Source organism: Pangasianodon hypophthalmus, chromosome 10 (genome assembly GCF_027358585.1).
Source record: "Pangasianodon hypophthalmus isolate fPanHyp1 chromosome 10, fPanHyp1.pri, whole genome shotgun sequence".
Taxonomy (NCBI): Eukaryota; Metazoa; Chordata; class Actinopteri; order Siluriformes; family Pangasiidae; genus Pangasianodon; species Pangasianodon hypophthalmus.
Window position 1 is genome coordinate 23,480,382 of NC_069719.1, and position 20,669 is coordinate 23,501,050.

A 20,669-nucleotide genomic window follows, 5' to 3' on the forward strand; every position below is an offset into this window, starting at 1 on the left:
GCCGTGAACCACCCGGTGGAAAAGCACTCTTGGAATAGTGAGAAGAGTTCAGCCCCGCAGCTAACCTTGGAGTTTGTTACTAAATATTACAGTCACAACAAAAATAACATTGGCTTCATTTATTCTTTTCTCTTTTCTCAGGTTATTTCAGTCAGGCTATTCCAAAAGCCAGGTCCTGTATTGCAAAATAGCCATAGGACTAATGGAAGGTAGAACCAGGCTTTGTTTCTTTAGAATGTAAACGTTATTAGTCAGCCTTCTATCACCTGACAATAATCCTATTCTATATGCTTGTGCATGGCTTACCTATTCCTTTCCAGCAGATGGGTGGGCCCTTGACCAGCACACCCTGTGCATTGCGGAGCAGATGGTATTTTAAGTGCTTCTGTTTCTTGGGCTGTGTGGTGAGCTTCAGGTTGATGTGGTTGGAGAACTCAGTGAAGTAGCGGAATCCTTTCTCACCACAGCCCATACAGTTCCCTGAGAAGCCTGAAAGCCAGACACAACTGAGATTAATGCAAATAAATTTGATTTCCCCTGTCACTGTATCTTTAGGTGTGTCAGGGACGAAAGTGCAATGCGCTTCAGGCCATTGCTGTAAATGAAGCCCAGTTTCCACAGTGATCAAGGGAAATGAGCCGATGTAGAGATTACATGAATCATAATTGAACGGCTAAAAATATATTTGTGATAAGCACAGGTCTGGATGCACTTGGCTATGGTGCCCTGACCCAGCTGCTTGTCCTGTGTCTAAACTGCTCTCTCTCTATGTCTCTCTCATTCAATCTCTCCACATTTATATTGCAGCCCCTCACTTTCTAATATTGAGAAATCCAGTGATAAAATGCACTACAAAATGTATTAGACGTCTAATTGATTGTGAGCAGTGAGTCAGTGAAAATCAGTGGAAAATCAGCTTGCTTGATCACGACTCTATTCAACAAATGTAATGAGTTTACCTCTATAGATTTTCCATTAGTAAAATGCTTTTGGATTGGAACTCTATGCAAGATATTGATATCAACAATTGTACCCCAAAAATAAAGAAACTAATGGCTAAATTTTAACCGCCGTAATTCCTACCTAAAAGTGCATTACGTCCACGTTCATCCGGGAGAAAGCGGCGATCCACCGCACACACCAGTATGTGGCCTGGTATACTGGGAGATTTGGCCCCGACCAGCAGAAATCCTGGTGGCACATCCAGATTTTCAGTGGACATCGAGGTCAGTCGCAGGTCTTTACCTGCCTGACAGAATCCTGAGAAGCACCCAATAACAGATAGCAGAACAGTGGATCTTGTTATAACAATGCAAAATAAATAGTAGTGCTTAACTGAAACAATGCTACTAAAGTGTAACATCCAGCTGATACTGCACTGTTTTTGTGTTCTGTGAATAATATTGCTGAAACATACTGTACACTGGATATACTGTAAATGACTGTATACACAGCTGGTTTTGCAATCTCATATGACAGAGTTCAATACTATGATGACTGGAGTGTTACTCTGATCCCCTCTTTAAAATGTTTGGCCTTAGTGCCCATCATACTGATCAGTGCTCGTGCTCTTACCATCAGTGGTGCAGGAGCCTTCTGGAGCAGGCTTCATCTGATATGGAATGGGAGGACTGTTAGACTCTGAGCCATCCTCATCATCATCTTCCTCATTTTCCATTTGGCCTGGTGAAGAAATTTTTGTTTAGATTAAATTATTAAATTTACACACAATATAATATATATCATCATTGGTGTATCTTGTCTGACGATGATATTGCCAAACGCTAATGCCGGCATTTCCAATTTCCGACTTGCTTTAAGAGATCACTACTTTGCATTAATAAACATAATGCACACTCAGGGGCGTTCAATGGCTTTTCCCGATGTCTGAAAGTACTTCTCCTCCAGTACTATGGCCTACTAGGGCTGTGATGTTGTTTCTAAACTCATTAGTGCATTCTTGTTTCTTAAAAATATACCAGCTGTTGTTACACATTGTTACACTGAGTAAACAAAATTTATTCAGATTTTTAATATCATTATGGCTTTCTGTACTGATATTAACACTTTAATGGGCTTCAAGGTCTTTAAGGTGAGGCAGTTCAGAAAATTCACTCTGAATGTGACACATACTTCCACAGCGATCAGCCATTAGGAGAACACATGGTTGGCTGGTGGCTGATAATAAACAACTGATAGTCAAGAAAATTATATCAAATAAAAGCCGAGTGTCCTGCACGAACTAGATATTGTGAAATCATTTTACTAGCATGAGCTATTAGGTTTTGAATACAGGTTGTGTTCTGATGATGGGGTTGACACAATCATTATACCTTTATGTCAAACTTACAGTGAAGCAGTACTGAAACAATCACTGTCAAAAAGAATGTAGGACATTTATCAAAAGGAAATTTTGCTTTAATAGAAACTAGGAAATAATTAATTGATGAAATTCTAAATAATTGATCAAATTAACGTTTAAACAAAAACGGGTTAAATTCATTAATAATATACATATTGAAAAACTGTAATTAAAACGGGCACATTCACATAATTTATGCATGCACATGTGCATAACAGAATGGCACTGTCCGTGCAGAGCTCTCATCATATGTTCTCCTTGTGTCTGTGTGGGTTCTCAGGTTTACTCCCACCTTCCAAAACATGACAGTAGGTAGACTGCCTATATTAAACTGCAGACATGCTAAGTATGAATAAGTGTATGAATGTGAGTGCATGGTGCTCTGTGATGGTCTAACGTCCCATTCAGAGTTTATTCCTGCCTCAGGTGAATGTTCCCTGGGATAGGCAACAGATCTACCATGGCCCTGACCAGAATGAACATGTGCATTTGTGACTGCATAAGCAACTCGCCTACTATTAAACATTACACACACAAGTACCAGTATGATGCATATAGCCTTTATCCAAAACAAGTCCAGCAACACATAAACATGTACACTAACACTCAAACACCTTATGGACACTAGGGGTGTAACACAACCCCACTATCTGTATATGTACTTATTAGTGCACCAAACATGTGTATCTGTACCTGTATTCGGATTTAAACCAGACATGGGAGTGTCCTAAATCAGTAAAAAAAAACCAAGAATCCTAACACTCTGCCCCTGGAAAACAACGGAAAAAACCCACAGATATAAATGGCAGCACTGTCAGCATGACTCTGACAGTTCCTCAACCTCAGCTACATCATTCCAGTTCATTGGTCTCACTTAAAGATGAGAGCAAGTTTTTTTTTTAAAAAATCTCCTTCAAGCAGGTATTATTTTTGCCTGTGATATTTTCTAAGGAATTTAACTGGTTCTGTTTCCTAAAGTTTTTCAAAAGAACAATTTGCAGAGAATGTTTAATGTCAACATTAATGGGCTCTCCTTAATTTCTTTCATTTTTTAGCAATGTTAGCATTTTTCGGTTTCAGGAGTAATCCTTTGGAACGGAATCACCATGTGAATATAAATAAAAACACAAATCGTAATTCAGATACATACTCTTTTTGACACAGCAAAGGACACAGAAAACAAGAAGAGACCATTACCTTCTTGAGAGAGGGGCCTCTGCTCTGGTTCCAGATACAGTTGAGAGAACACTGGTCTGGGTACTACAGTGTTGGAGCGCAGAGATGCCTCGATGGAATAGTGCAGAACCTCTTCAAAACGTGTGGTGCGCAGCTGCCCTGCATATGAGTTACCCATCTCCTTTGGAATAAAGATGAAAATGAAGTGCAATGAAAACAGAAGAAGAACATTTCCTAATATAATCATGCAGAAAGAAAGAAGAGATGACAACCATAGGCTAATAAATAAACATCTGACAGAGTGAGAGCTTAGCTTACAGGAGAAGGTAGTTTTCAAAAGCAAAATGATAAAAAGTGGAGTAAAGAGCATTTATTCTTTATTATATTATTAATTTAACAGCAAAATGCTCTTTTCCAGAATGGCAATTAATTGGAATGGGGTTAAGTGACAGTGTAAGCCAGACTCGAATTTGAATGATGCAAAACGTGAAGACTGTTATTAAGAGATATGCCTGGGCATAAGAACACTATGGTCGCAAATTTGCATGTGTAAAAACATGTGCAAATTAAATAATACCCACAAAAACATGCAAGCTGATTTACTAACAGGGTCTATGGAGCAAACTGCAATGCAATTTACAGCAGCCCGAAATTTACTTTCAGAACAATGATTGCAAGAGCAAATTCATATGCCCAGAAAGCATGTATTAAATTTGTGGAAGCCTGTTTCTGCCAGTTGCTTAATGATAGTCTTATTAACGAACATTATTAGTTTATCTTAATTATGCTTTATTAGAAATAAATGAAAAGTTTCTTAAAGTTGGCTTCATATTATATACACTATATGACCAAAGTATGTGGACACCTCACCATCATACCCATGTGTTTTTTTCCCCAAACTGTTGCCACAAAGTTTGACACACGCAAATGTCTAGAATGTCTTTGTATACTGTGGCATTAAAATTTCCCTCCATGGGAACTAATGGACCTAGCCCAAACCTGTTCCAGCATGATGCTCCAAAATCTAATGGTAAGCCTTCCTAGAAGAGTGCAGGTTATAACAGCAAAGGAAGACTAAATCTGGAATGGGATGTTCAATAAGCACTTATGAGTGTGATTGGTCAGGTTTTGGTATACTTCTATATCTATTTGCTGTACATTCTTAGAACATTTAAACAGAGCCTGTGAAAAGGCTTTGATTCACATATACATACACATATACAGTGCCTCAAATGATGCAAAAGCATTATAGTTTTTACATTTATTTATTGCGCCAAATTATCCAATGTTAAATATCCTTGGTGGAAAAAGTATCTCTGTGAATCTATGAGTTAATTTCTCTGTGAGTATGAGTTAATTTAAAGGGGTAATTGAAGTCAGGTGCTTCAGTCAAGGGGATGGCAATCAGGCGTGAGTTTAGCAGGCCCTCCCATGTTTCAAGAACATAAACTTGGGTTTTCACTATCAAAGTCTGGTCTTCAGCACACAGGTTTATGAAAGTGTGCCATGCCTCAATCAAAGGAGATACCTGAGGACTTCAGAGTTATCAATGCTCACCAGGCTGGAAAAGGTTACAAAACCATTTCTAAAGAGTTTGGCCTCCACTTATCCACTGTGAGGCTGATGATATACAAATGGAGGAAATTCAGCACCACGGTTACTCTCCTAAGGACTGGACATCCAGCAAAAATCACCCCAAGGGTGCGGTGAATAACATTATGAAAAGTCACAAAGAACCGCAGGGTAACAGCTAAGGACCCACAAGCCACTTTTGCATTGAGTAATGTCAATGTTCATGCATCCACCATCAGGCAAACACTGAATAAGACTGGTGAATAAGACCACTACTCTCCAAAAAGAACACTGCTATCCATCTGAAGTTCGCTCAAGACCACGTGAATACGCCAGAAGCCTACTGGAAGAATGTTCTATGGACAGATGAATCCAAAATAGAACTTTTTGGATTAAATGCAAAGTGTTGTATTTGAAAACCGAACACTGCATTCCAACATAAGATCCTCATCCCAACCATGTAGCATGGGGGTGGCAATATCTAGTGGCACTGTACATATACATATATTTACAGATATACTTTACATATACATATCATTTAAACCCACCCATATCTGCACTCTTTTATTAATTTATTCATATTGTATTTTCTGAACAGTTTTTTTACTTCTCTCACTGCCTTTCGTAAGTGTTATACTTGAGTTTCAGTTTCATTTTTCTCTTCTGGGAATCTCTTTGATATCTAACACTTCCAGCATATACAAAAATTGCATTTATATATTGTTTCCTCCCTTGACTTTGCAGGCAATGTAATGCGCATGACTATTTTTTTTTGTAAATCACCCACAATTCACAATTTATCCTACAATCATAACCTATATGACTTCTAGACATAAATAAAAAAACTTGTGAAAGATGTTATAGCAATGTCACCACTTACAAAAGTTTATTTGAGAATACAGGGTTCTGAGGATTGTACACATCTTAAAAGAAGACGAGCATCAAATAATAAAATAAGCTCAAATAAGCATCGTCAGTCTGCACGAGATGAGTCAGTCTGCCTCTTTCTCTGCCTCGTAAATATGATGAATCTCTGATGAGTTCTCACGAGCCAAGAATTAGTTTAAATCGTCTCTGCTATTAGTCAAGTCATTTAAAAACCATATTTTCATGACTCCGACTGCAGAAGCATAACTTCCTCTAGAGAGGTCAACAGAAGCAGTGAATTTGGTCATGGTGTCCAATTCGCAGCCTCATGAATTAATTCTAACCAAATGTCAGGTCATTCTGACCTGAATGAGAGAGAGAGAGAGAGAGAGAGAGAGAGAGAGAGAGAGCACTGCATCTTTCCTACAGTAAACAACAGTTAACGTCAGAGGTGGCTGCAGTGAATCTGACAGACGGGAATAAGAAGGTCATAACATAAACCACTTAATTTCTTTATGAATTATCGTATATATTATTAATGAACCAGAATTTATATGGATCAAATTACTCACAACTCATTTATTCCTGAGTAAATAATCATCTTGTGAGCTTGGCCTGCAGCATTTGAAGTGTATTACATAAAATAGAAACATATATATTGTATAATAATGGACAGCTCGTAAAGGTTGTGTTTTTATGTAGGGACACAGTAAGAAACTGTTTCAGGAGCCCAGAAAACCTTTCAGAAACTCAGGAACACACTCCTAATTAATCCCCCAGCACCTAAACAGACTATCCCATATGATCTTCACCTTTATTTTATCTTTTATTTATATAGTGTTTTTAACAATAGACATGGTCAGAAAGCAGTTTTAACAGTTTTTAGCTATAAATCTATAATATTCAAATGAAGTTATCCACTGTGTAATGAAACTTGGGTGTCCTACTTAGAACCTTCGGTTGTAGAATTCTACAAAGTACCTTTAACAAATCCCTGAAGAGACAAAAAACCCCTTTATCATTCTCGAGTTAACCTTTTTCTAAAAGTGTAGTATGAGTTATTTAATTTCACATCCAGTGATAGAGTAAGGGGTTGCTGCCACGGATCAATGGTCCACATATTTGATTTGGCACAGTTTTTACACTGGATGCCCTCCCCAATTTTATCTGGGCTTGGGCACTAAGAGTGCATTGTTGCACACGGTTCCCTGGCTGGGAATGGAACCCAGGCCACAGTGGTGAGAGCGCTGTGGCCTAACCACTAGTCCTCCAGAGACCCGGTAGAGTAAGGGTTTAAATCAATAAATATTGTGTCTCTAATTCTTTTCTAACTGGCCCAATATCAATTGCCAACAACTTTTCTGACTAGAAGAAAATAAAGCATATACGCTCTGAAAAGGTTCCATACAGCACCCAGTTCTTCATTTGTGCCCCAGGCAAGCTTTTATATACAACCCTATTTTCATGGTGTGTACAGGACCTCTGTAGCAGACCACTGTCCAGACTTTTCAAGCCTTCCTGATAGGCAGTGTCTGTGAAATAAACAGATGCAAATCGAGCTGCTTTTGAGTGGTGCTCTGCTGATAGGTTGGGAGATAAAGGAGGAAGTGTTGATAGGATTGAGGATGTCCCTCAGCCCTGACCTCCCCGACACGGCTTCCTTTACACGGAGGTGACAAGCCCTTTCATCTCTCCTCTGCTCCTCCCAGGCCACTGCACCCCACCATTGTGCCTGTATTTATGACCTCCTGTCTCAAACACTGTGATCCATTCTCTCTCTCTGTCTCTCACTCCCGCATTCTTTTCATGAAATAAAGATCAGGAACTAAATTCCCCATATAAGCCACATTTGTCCATTAACATTGTGACACATTTTCAATCGACATACAGATGTTAATGCAGCAGCTTTAAATTTTAAATTTCACCAACACTTGTAAGAATTATGCTATAGTAATTCAGCCAGACTGTCAAAATGCTTCCCTCTAGATATTGTTATTTAGCAATAAACCTTATGGACATTATCAACAAATTGCCATCACTTGAGGGTCTGCTAGTGCCCATGCATGAACTGTTACTTTCACTGCCCAGCTACAAAAGAGCAGAGAGGGGGAGGTCAATTTTAAAGAATTTCTGCCTCCAGGAGAATGGTGTGTGTTTGCGGGGGGTGGTCTGCCTAATTCTCTGCATTCTTTGCTCCAGACTAACAAGAAAAAGGACACTGAGCCAAGGATGGGCAGTAAAGCTTTGGTGGAAGAGCTGGGGACTTAGAAAAAAGAGTATTTAACTATTTGCCTTCCCTTCCTCACTGCTCCACCACAACACCCACACACACCATATAAACACACACACACACACACACACACACACTCACATATATATATATATATATATATATATATATATATATATATATATATATATATATATATATATATATATAATTTTTTTCTGTACACAGGCCCCAAAGAGAGAACAGTATCAAATGATTTATTTTACATATAATTCTTGATACGTATGTTTGCATTTTATATAAAAAAGAAGACTTTTCAAATTATCAGTATCACAATACAAGTCATGGTATTGTTACTGGATCAAAAAAAAAAAAAAAAATCAGTGGTATCACCCATCCCTAGGTTAAAGGTCAGGTCCAGATAACAATGTTTGGGTAAAGCTTTGATGTGCTCTGGCATGGTCCAGCCAGCGGCTCAATGCACATAAAGAGGCTTATAGGGCCAGGAAGATAACCCTAACTCATTCTTCTCCTCACCTTTAACCTTTGGCCTCTGCACCCTAGCAAAAAGATCACATTTCAGGGCTGGCCAGTTGCATTCAGACACCCCACCTCACCCCACACCCACACTGGGATCAGTGGTGCAGTTTTAGGAGGATTATGTGTGCTGTTAGCAAATAGGGATGTGCTTAAAGGGATGTCCTGAAATGACAACAAACTGGAACCTTTTATCTGACTATGTTCAGATTTATAATATTTTTGCAAATACCTTGCAGAGCAAAGTGGGTAAAGAAGGAAAAAACTGAGGGAGAAAGAAAAGAGTGCCTGTGGTAGGATGTGATGGTGGAGTGGGTCTTAATCAGGTCTCACAGTCCTAAAAGGCCTGGCCACCTGTCTGAGACACAATAGCACCATAACATCAGCTAAGCATCTTCAACAGCTAACAAGATTTCATCTTTCTGCTGAGAAAATACCACTGTGACCTTTAGAAGAGTGTTCCACAAATGTTATTTTATTATTTATAATTTGTGCACATAGTGGCACACTACAAAAACACCTCGGAAAAGTTTTATGAGCTGTCTCTCCTGCAAATGATGGCAGTTCATCATTAGAGTAGTGTCAGGAGACAAACAAAGATTTCTGCCTTTCAGCTAGTTTTAGTAGTTCTACAGACAGACAAACCTTTGAAAATCTCACATTAGGCATTTTGAGCAGTAAGTCTCCTCTCTGTACGTCAGTAAACTGGTTCTGTTTGGTTCCTAAGTAAACACAACTCGACTGTGACTTTTCTGTAAAACTTTTCTGTGTGTTTGGGGATTGAAACCATTGTAGTCACTGTCATAAAACCTGAAAACTGTACAGTGAAGACTTCAACACACAGATAACAGCTACCAATATGGAATTACCAGTGGAATGGTTATATAGCTTATTCAGTGAAGAATTTCTTTCAGATGCTGACATCTTGTGAGGTATTACTTTCAACAGATGGCTGTCCAGTTGCAGCATGCAATCCCATCATACAATACAATATGATAATTAGACAGTAATAGCTTAGAAATAATAGTAATTGTATAGTTTAAACCCATAGAAATAGAAATAATAATAGTTTCATACACTGTCCACACTTTTCCTGAGGCATAGCTCATTAAAGTGGCTAATGTGAGATTTAAGTGGTTAGATTTTTCCTGCCATTAAAATCTTCAAAAACTTCAGTGTGTATTGCAGCACACAGTTCACATCCCATTTAATTCCCTTTCTGCTGTTGTGTACATAATGACTAATGCTGAGTCCACAGCTGGATGCAGTTCGAACTATGGTGATGAACTACTGCTTTGTCCTTGGAAGCAGCCAAAAAGATAAAAATTGCCTATGTTTGTGTTGTCTTTCAAGGAAAAGACTAAATGATTTACACAAAGATGAACCAACACTATAGTGGCTGAACTTTTGAAAATAAATATAAAAGTGGTACAAACCCTGAATAATAATAATAATAATAATAATAATAATAATCTTATCCTATAAAAGAATTCTGACTCAGATATTAGACATAACAGTCCACCAAACGGGTGATCCAAAACAATTCTAGCTGCTGATTAAATATGAATTCTGAACCTGAATTTGGATAAATATTGTTCACACACTATAAAACCTGTCCTCAGGGCTCTGGTGCAGAATGGAGCTGCATCATGCCTTTAAGTCAGTGATAAATTCAGACTAGTGGAACTGATATCACATCTACAGCCTGCTGTGAGCGCTGGTTTGGACTGAATACAAATAAAGTGATATTTCAGTGCGCACACACAGTTTTTTCTCAGAATAAAAGGATTATGTTTCACTGTTTGCTGTTTGTTTAACGCCTGGGTGAAGCCCGTTTCATGCAGCATTCAGTAAACAAGAAGCAGCACAAGACGTGTTTTAGGACAAAGTGCAGGTTAAGTTTTCAGCGTCAGTGTACTGAGAAAATACTCCACCGACCTGCGCTCAGCATGTTTCACACCCAACACACGCATACACACTTACCTCCAGTGAGCTGAACAAACCGCTGAAATATTCCTGTGTTTGGAAGCGAATAGTTCACATAGCTCTGTCCAGTGTGCGTGTCAGCCGTGTGCCCTGATGATTAACACTAATCAGCGCCCAGGCTCAGGCTGTCGCTCAGAGGAACCCCCTACCACAGCGCGGAGATGGTATCTCCCATGAGTGAGCAGCAGACACACGCAGAAGATACCAAGTCGGTCAGGGGAGACCTCGGAAAAGTAGAGTAGTGTTTAATTTAAGACCAAAGCTGTTGTCTGTACTCGCTTAGACAGACAGACAGACAGATAGATAGATAGATAGACATATAGATAGATAGATAGATAGATAGATAGATTGATAGATTTACACTTTATTCATCCCAGAGGGAAATTCACATGTTACAGCAGCACAGAGAGTTAGAAACTACACTAGGAGTAATTTAACATTATGAATGAAATAAAAGAAGAATAAATATATAAAAAGAATACAGTCTAAGAGTGCAGTGTGGTAGTACATTGGGGGTGTAAACATTTGTAGATATAAGCAGCTAATTAAATAATAACCTAAACATAACATTAAAAACCTAATAAATAAACAAGCATGCCAGCCTGCAGTCTATCCAGCTGTTGATATAAGGTAGAGTTCAGGGCATTTCCAGTGACTCTCGCATGCACTCACACAAATTAGGTCGAGAAAGCTTTTTCAAAGCATAAATAGTCCTACTGAAGTGCAGTCTGTTAGAAAGATGTCTGAATTAGCCTGCTATTAGGACGGGATAAGATCTCTGAATTAGTCTGCTCAGTAATGCTGTCAGAGGACATCAGTTTAGTGTTTATGCATACCAAAGGTCTATGCGTCCTGCTTACATATACACTACATATTCATAAGAACTGATTATTCTGACTTTCATGCACACGCTTACTGTCGCGCGCGTGGCCGCGGAAGTCGCGCTCACAGTAACATTGGCAGGTCACGTGACCTAGAAACGCGGGCTTCCAGGATACTGAGGAAAAAGCTCGAAACCTCTTGTTCAACAGGATATACTGCAACATAGGCTTTGCAAACACGTCATTAGGACATATCTACTCATCGTCCACTTTAATAGGAACACCTGAGCACCTGCACATTCATGCAGTTATCCAATCAGCCAATCAGGTGGCAGAAGCACAATGCATAAAATCATGCTGCTACAGGTCAAGAGCTCCAGTTACTGTTCACATCAAACATCAGAATGAGGAAAAAGTGTGATCTCTGGGACTTTAACCATGGCCTGCATGTTGGTACCAGAAGGGCTTGTTTGAGTATTTCAGAAACTGCTGATCTGCTAGTCTCTACACACTAAACAGATGTCCTCTCCCTGCTGAAAAACAACAACAACAACAACAACAACAACAACAATCGAAACCCTGACAGGGTTTTAATGGTTATAATGGGAATTGTATTGGTTTTAATGGAAACTGTAATGGTCCCTGTGGGTCTCTACTGGTAATTTGTTGCCTTCTATCGGTGGCATGTTATGTCTTATAGATAGGATTAAGGACCAATAATGGTAATGGTAATGGTTTTAATGGTTAGCTGATGGTTTGTAATGGAAATCATTAGAATTTCTGCGATGATTTCTATTGTTTTTTTTCTTTTCTTTTTGTTTTTTGGCGAAAATCAAAAAACAGTAAGTGAGCAACAGTTCTGTGGGTGGAAACGCCTTGTTGATGAAAGAGGTCAGAGGCAAATGACCAGATTGGTTCGAGCTGTCAGGAAGGATATAATAACTCATATGGGTGAGTCTGTGCCCATGATAGCCTCAGATTTTTGTTCTTGGTTGACAGGACTGGAACCTGATGTGGTCTTCTGTTGTTGTAGTCCAGCGACCTTAAGGTTTGATGTGTTGTGCATTCTGAGATGCTTTTCTGCTCACCACGGTTATAAAGAGTGATTATTTGAGTTACTATAGGCTTCCTGCCAGCTCAAACCAGTCTGGTCATTCTCCTCTGATCTCTCTCATCAGCAGGGTGTTTCAGCCTGCAGACCTTCCACACACAGGATGTTTTTTTGTTTTTTTGCACCATTCTCTTTCTTTTGTGTGTGAAAATCCCAGGAGATCAGCAGTTTCTGAAATACTCAAACCAGACCATCTGGCACCAACAACCATGCCACTGTTAAAGTCACAGAGATCACACTTTTTCCTCATTCTGATGTTTGATGTGACCATTAACTGAAGTTCTTGACCTGTACCTGTATGATCTTATGCATTGTGCTTCTGCCACGTGATTGGCTGATTGGATAACTGCATAAATAAGCAGGTGTACAGGTGTTCCTATTAAAGTGGATGGTGAGTGTTTACTACCTTGGGTTATTTCTGCAAGTGCTTTTATAGTTGCTGACACAGAATGTAATCTTTCCAGATGCGGGCACGAGCAGTCCGCAAACATTACAGATGGACAAATATCCCTGAGATACTCCTGTAATAATTACATTACCCCACCTCCCCATGTAAAAACAAATCCAGTCTGATTACTACTTAGCCCACTTCTGTTTGATTGTCCAGTCATTGGACGTTACAGTTTTTTTTAAACACTTATCAGCATGCAGCTCAGCACAGCAGTTAACCTCACATCCAAAATGCACTAAAACCACAAACACTTCTTACATGCCTCAAAACCAAGTCATTCTACCAGAACACTAGCAAAGGTTCTGTCTCAACAAGAACACTTTTTCATTCACAACACAGTGACCTGAAAAACACTAATATCAGGTAACATTACCAGATTTATCATTTTGTCTTTTTTTAATACATAAACAAACATTCCATCACAAAAAAGGGACGTTACCTCTTTATTGTGTAGAATGTACTACCGTATACATTACAGGAATTAATAAAAATGCTGCAGTGTACTACTGCACATACTTTACCTCAGTTTTGTGTCATTTTTGTCATTTTTGCAAAATGTAAGTAAACCCAAAGTATAAAAAAAAATGGAAATTCCAGGAAAATAATTAAAATATGTATATCCCCTGTACATACACAGACACACATACACATGTGAAATATCACTTATCACCAAGTGCTAAAAATTCTTTTCATGCACAGCACAATAAAAAAATCATGCACTGAATTGATTGATTCAGACAAGTACATCATTCACTCATAAACAAAAACCCTCACAGGGGAAGTGATAGCTCAGTGGTTATAGCACTGGACTATTAATCAGAAGGTTATAAGTTTGTATCCCATCATTTTCAAGCTGTCTGTTATCCCTCCTCAGTTTTATCCTGTTGCTTTGGATAACAGCACAAGCTAAATGATGTAAACATATGACATTATATTCTGTCTTTCAGTTTACTTACTTTTGCATATAATTATATTGATGTAATATTTAATTCATGTGTAATTATACTCAATCGAATCAGGTAAATTCAGCACAGCAATTTTTAAGTGCAATGCTTCTGTTGTTGCAGGTTAGATCCAGTTCTGTACAGTCAGGGTCTCTGTTTGCACATACTGTACCTCAGTATATCCTGGACACGGGGCAGGAATACACACACGCACACACACACACACACACACACATTCATACCTGGGATGATTTATCTTAGCCAGTCCACCTACTGGTTTGTACAATAGGAGGTGGGAGAAAACCAGAAAACCAGGAGGAAACCCACATGGACATGGGAAGAACATGCACAGAAGCTCCACAGAGATGGTAAGCTGAGCTCAGGATCAAACTGAAGACCCTGGGGCTGTGGGGACCCTTAAGGCTAAAGTGGATAATCAAATCTATCTATCTATCTATCTATCTATCTATCTTTTTTTTTGTTTACAACCCTAAAAAATATAAATTTTATTATAAAAATTACCATATTTGTTTGGTTTTGAAACTATCTTGATTAGTTTTGAAAACAGTATGTAAACCTGTGAAAAATGAGTTGTAGATACACAGAGCTTTGTTGGAGGTTGAGTTTAAGTGAGAAGAGAATTGATGAATTTTGAAAGCTGAGGTCATTCAATGCTTTTGTGCCAAAGCAATGAAAAGTGAGACCACTAGTGGACTCTAAGAATGCTTTAGCTCCATCTGCTGTCAAAACGATGGGGTGACATCAAGTAATCTGGGAAAATTTTTGTAAACGTTTTCTGTCATCAAGCAAATCTTTTAGGAAAGCACACTGAGGCTTTGTGAAACCCCCAGGACATTGCCTCATCTCTTTTAATTCTCCATAATTAATAGGCTATATCACTTTGTACCACTGTATTCTGCAATAACGTTGCAACAGTTAAAATTCATTTATTCACCTTCAGGAATTGCTTTATCTTATTCAGTTTGACAGTGGAGCTGGAGCCTATCCCAGGAGCACTGGGTGCGAGGCATGAGTAGGTACACCCTGGATGGATTGCCAGTCCATTACAAGGCACTATGCACACACAAGTACATGGAGAGATCATTTGGACCCAAGCTGTGAGGCATCAATAATTAAGAATTAATCAATATTTAAATTAAATATTGTCACAAAGCTCTTGTATCATCACATACAAAAGGCTAAGTCATAATTCTTCATGACCAGTCTGCTGCCTTTGATACAGTGAAACGCCAGAGCTCTACTCTCGCTGACTTAGGCACTGTAAGAGATGCTCTGATTTGGGTTTCGTCAAATCTACTGGATCAATTCTCCCATATAGTCTGGAGAGGTTCAGTGCCATTACCTCACAGCCTAACTATGGGCTCAGGTTTTTTGCACTGTATTTTCCCTTCTACACTAAATCACTGTTCTCAGTGGTTAGACTGCATAGAGCTTCCTAATACTGGCCCCATCCTTAACCATCAACAAGCTCACAGTCCATCCAGCGCACATAGCTAAGAACCTTGGTGTGATTCTAGATATTGACCTTAAAACAACCAACAGATCCTTCAGATTTCATCTCAAATTGGAAGACAGCAACCTTTCTTGACTAGGGAAACTGCCCAGATGTTCCTACTCATTTCCAGTGTCCTGCCTCCACTTCATTCATTCAAACACCTAATAACCTACGCATTCACAAAATATCCAATCTGCCCATTATCCTTTTCATTATTTTAATCCTTTTCCTGGACTTAGTCTTTGGATTATTTTGTTTGTCTTGCATCTTTGAGTTCTTCCATATATTTATTGTATATGCACTTATGTAGACTCTGACCTAGTTTTTGATATGATCTATTTTTGATACCAGGCCCCATAGTGACACCACATCCACAAAGTCATGTTACATGTATTTTGATTACATGATGTCATTACTAACACTTAGGAATAGCAACAATAACTTGTTCTTATTAGAATAAGAAAAACACAAAAATGTAGGTGCACCATATCTGGTGTCCCACATTACCTGAGTTCACCTTTAGCACACTTCATCTACGAGGCTATGGAAGACAACATGATTTTTATAATTTATAATTTGATAAATAGAATGTACTGAAGATATAGGTTTAAAACAAATGGTCCCAAACCAGATATTATTATAACGGAAGCCTGCTGTAACTGGCATGTGAGCCATTAGGCAATCCACTATGGAAACTCATCTGAATTTGGCTGTTAGAAACACATCTACAGCTCAGCTCTGATGAGAGTGTATCTCTAGCATGATGGACCAGAACTTACAGCTGGGTGAAGGTCATAGCCCCCCCCCCCCCCCTCCAAGCAACACAAATTTTGGAGAGATACACACCATAGTGAAACTCTTTTAATGGGATTTTCTTCGTTTTCACTTTTGGGGTAACCACACTTTAAAATACTCTAATGTTACCTCTGATTGAAATATGTGTAAAAGAGAAATATATTTCAGTTCAGGAAAACCTGCTATTTTCTATATAAAGTAGAAAATGTCAAAATTTGACCATGTGAAGACTCTTTCCAGGACACCACACATTTAAATTCCCCACGCCATCTTGACTCGACAGCCATGGAATTTTAATTTGAGAGTTTACATTTAACATTTAATTGAGAGTTTAATGTCTTGTTTTTATACTTATACTAAAGTCTAATATACTACATCTCACATGGTTAGCAGCACATGAGCTCTGAACATGTACAATATGTATTGGTAGGCTGTTGAATAAGGCCAGATTGAATAATCATGTAATAAGAAATACTAAACTGTAATGGTGACCATTGTGAAGGTAATAAAAAAAGAATATGAAATACACTATAAAAGTGTATATTCAAGGACAAAAGTTTGTGGGCCCCTGATCATCACACTCATACGAGGGCCTTCCTCAAACTGATGCCACAAAGTTGAAAGGACAAAATTGTATAGAATGTCTTTGTATGCTGTAGAATTGCAATTTCTCTTCACTGGAACTAAGAGGCCCAAACATGTGCCAGCATGACAATGTCCCCGTGCACAAAGCAAAGTCCATAAAGACATGGTTTGCCAAGGTTGGTGTGGAAGAACTCAAGTGGCCTGAACAGAACCCTGTCTTCAATCCCACTGAACACCTTTGGGATGAACTGAAACACTGACTGCACCCCAGGCCTCCTCACCTCGACATCAGTGCCTCATCTCACTAATGCTCTTGTGGCTGAATGAGCAAATCCCAACAGCCACGCTCCAAAATCTAGTGGAAAGCCTTCCCAGAACAGTGGAGGTTATTATAATAGCAAAAGGGGGGATGTCATATATGGGTTGATGGTCAGGTGTCTGCAAACTTTTGTCCATATAGTGTAGTTAGCTTATGATAAAGTTAAAAGTAACACAAATAAAGTTTCATCAAAGTATTTTGTTTTGAATAAAATGCCAGACATGAATTAGGTGTATTTCTTTTTGCATTTGAGTCATTTTCCAGATTCCAAATGCAGTGAATACATTTAATTTTACTGCTTGTGACTGTTGGCCCACAATACATTTTCTTTTGCCATAATTGAACACTAAGCGCCTGAACTTTAACATTTTTAGCAAATTCAACTGCTGAGTACCAGTACTTTAACTTAAACTTAAAGTTTACAATAAATCCTTTGTTGTAAGTCTTTGCCAAGTTTTCTATATACTGTTTAATTTATTTACAATCATATTGTAAAAAGGGTAGGTATGCTTACATTTATTTATTTATTTGTTTATTTATTTTGAGTAAGACTCTATAAGAGAATACAACAGTTATGATATGTGCAATATGGGTACCAGTCCAGTCAATTCTGCAATAGTAACACTTCCATTATCTTCCCAATAACTCTTGTAGTCAGCTAAAAATGTTTTTCTAAATGAGTGGCTGTTGACTTGTTCACTTAATGATTCACTGAAATGTAAACTGTCAAATTTTACCCAATTTATCGTAGGATATCAACTCTCTCTCTCTCTCTCTCTCTCTCTCTCTCTCTCTCGCACACACACACACACACACACACGCACGGACGCATACACGCACGAGCACACATACTCGACAGTATTTACATAGCTAAAATTCTACTGACATAAAAAATGATCCTGATGCTTATGCTGAAGACCTTTCCAAAACACTTAGCACTGCTTGACACTACAGTCCACAGTTGTAGAAGAATAATGATTTATAATCGCACTATCAGGTGTCACCCAGATGAGGGTGGGTTCCCTTTCGAGTCCAGATATCTGTAAAGGTGCTTTGTGACAATGCCTATTGTTAAAAGTGCCAAGTAAATAAAATTGAATTGAATCAGACAAAGGGAGTTCAACTTATTGTATTAGAATTTATTTTATAAAAGTCCTATATAATAATTTTAAATGCAGTGTTTCAGTATTCTTGTAGTAGCAGTTTGATCACAGCATCATTCATTCATTTTCACATCCACCATGGACAATTCCCCCCAGCTCAACAATTCCCTGAGCTCCTGCTCGGCTCGGGACATGACTCCCTGCTCTGGCCTCGCCGTGGTCATCGTTCCCCCCTCTGCCACCAGTAGGGACATTGCTCTTCTCAGGGGTCCAGGCCCTCCTAAGTTTTTGGGCAGCCACACACACACCCACCCCCGTTTTGTGGTCCCCCTAATTAGTTCCCTTATGTAAGTTCTGCCATTTGTCTCCCTTATTGCTAAGCATTGTGTGTTTGTTACTGTTATGTTGTGTTTGTGTCATGGGTGTCAAGAATCTTGCATTTATATTGAGTGTTCCTAGCCTTGCCTTGTCTTGCCTTGGTCTAGTTCTTTTATAATGTTTGTAGCTTTTTATTCCTTTCACTGCTGTAGTTTTATTTGTTAATGTTTTGTTAATAATTGGCACTTGCAGTCGCAAGTATGATGGCTGGAAATCAAGAACAATTTTTAAATAAATTTAATCGTAATAAAAGAAAAAAATATGACAGCCTACGTTAGTTGTTCACGCAATCAGGATATGCTACATGGGTACAAAATCAGCTTAATTAACTCACTCTTTTTTTAAATATCTCAGTTTCAAGTGACCATCAGCGTTCAATAATTCGACAATGCCACCTTGTGGGGCTGCCCAGGAATTTCATTAGAATTTAAGCACTGTTTATAAGGACTCCCATTTGGACACAGTGAAAACACTAGCATGATACACTGCACAGATAGTAAATTTGTTGAACTAGCTTGTGATCAAACCCCAGAGCTGTAAGTCACTGTTACTGCACTGCTGCATCATCCGTACTTATATCTGTTATACTAATGAAAATTGAAACAAGGAAGCTTTACAAGAGCATTGTAATTCAGAGATTGCTTAAAGATGACATAACAATAGAAAAAGCTTAGTTAAAAAAACAAAAAAAAACCAACAAAAAACAAAAAAAAACCCAAATGATAGGGATATTCATAGTCTAGGCCAAGGTGTATTAAGCATGTTGCTATCAAACATTACAAAGGGCCATATTTATTCCTGTCCCTGGACCTAACACTTTTTGGTATCCAGCATTTATATAAGCCTAGACCCCAAATACAATTCTGTGTGAAGCTAGTAATGGCTCTGATAGTGCATATATGAATAAACCAAGGACTGAAAATTGCATTGCCTCCCTTCAGTTTAGAATTAGTATACTGACACAAGTAGCATGTAACTGTCACTCTCTGTGGTTGCCCTCACAACAAAACGCTCATTTCTCATACCCTCCTCCCCTACCAGTCCTCCTTATTCTGCAATCTGTCATCCTGACGGCTTCTTGTTCCCCCACTAAGTGCCCCGTGGGCAAATCACACGCTCATTGATGACAAGAGCATTTCAGGTTGTCATGCACTAATGCAGAAGTTCCCAAGGACCTGCTAGTGGATCCATCTTCATCTGCATTGACTTCATCGGCTGCTGGGAGATTACCAGTGGCCCCTCCCCTTCTTTGAAAAGCTCTGTCAACAATTTTCCCAAATGCCCCTCATTAGCTGGCCATGCTGCCACTCAGGGGCTGGTTTGGGCTTTTAATCCAGGTGAGTTATTGTCACTGCGGCATTCGCGGGACGCAGCCCCTAATGAGAAAACAAGAGCTGGAGCCGGGCCAGCCGAGCAGGATGCAAGCGGTGATTCATTGGGCCAGACCATGCCAGCTTCCCCTGCCACAATGGGAGATAATAAGGCCATTTATATGGGTGTCAGTGGATGGGAAACAAGCACATCTGGGCTTTGAAGGGCAACCCAGACACTGAAGTATTGAAGGGGTTTGTTTTAGGGAGATACATTTTTGGGATATTTTCAGAAAATCAGCCTAGTGTGTATGAGTAATGTATTTATATGTAAGGTTTTGGCCACTTTTTTCTGACATTCAACAGTGACTTAAAAACCAAAAAGCAGATTCTTCTAATGTTATATACAGTGAGGTCCAAAAGTCTTAGACCACTAATATAAATGCTTCAATTTTGCATTCTTTTTTAATTTAATACAACAATTTTCTTTACAAATTATATTATTGACAACAACTTGAGTGAAAAGTAGAATGTTTGAAATATTTACATGAATTTCAGAGTTTCTTAGTATTTAGTATGTTCCCTTTTTGCTTTAATGACAGTGTG

General features: G+C 38.7%; 1 protein-coding gene across 2 annotated transcripts in view; it reads right to left on the minus strand.

Annotated features, from left to right (window-relative positions):
• Positions 1 to 10,873, minus strand: part of greb1 (growth regulating estrogen receptor binding 1) — a 31,003-nt gene extending 20,130 nt beyond the window's left edge. For both annotated transcript variants that reach the window (XM_026926020.3, XM_053237768.1), the window contains exons 1-5: positions 10,728 to 10,873; positions 3,560 to 3,719; positions 1,576 to 1,683; positions 1,084 to 1,260; positions 307 to 489 (exon numbers count right to left, since the gene is read on the minus strand). In XM_026926020.3, coding sequence (XP_026781821.3) covers positions 307 to 489; positions 1,084 to 1,260; positions 1,576 to 1,683; positions 3,560 to 3,716 — 625 coding nt within the window. In that variant the 5' untranslated portion in view covers positions 3,717 to 3,719; positions 10,728 to 10,873. The remainder of the gene's footprint in view (positions 1 to 306; positions 490 to 1,083; positions 1,261 to 1,575; positions 1,684 to 3,559; positions 3,720 to 10,727) is intronic.
• Between the last annotated feature and the right edge of the window lie 9,796 nt (positions 10,874 to 20,669).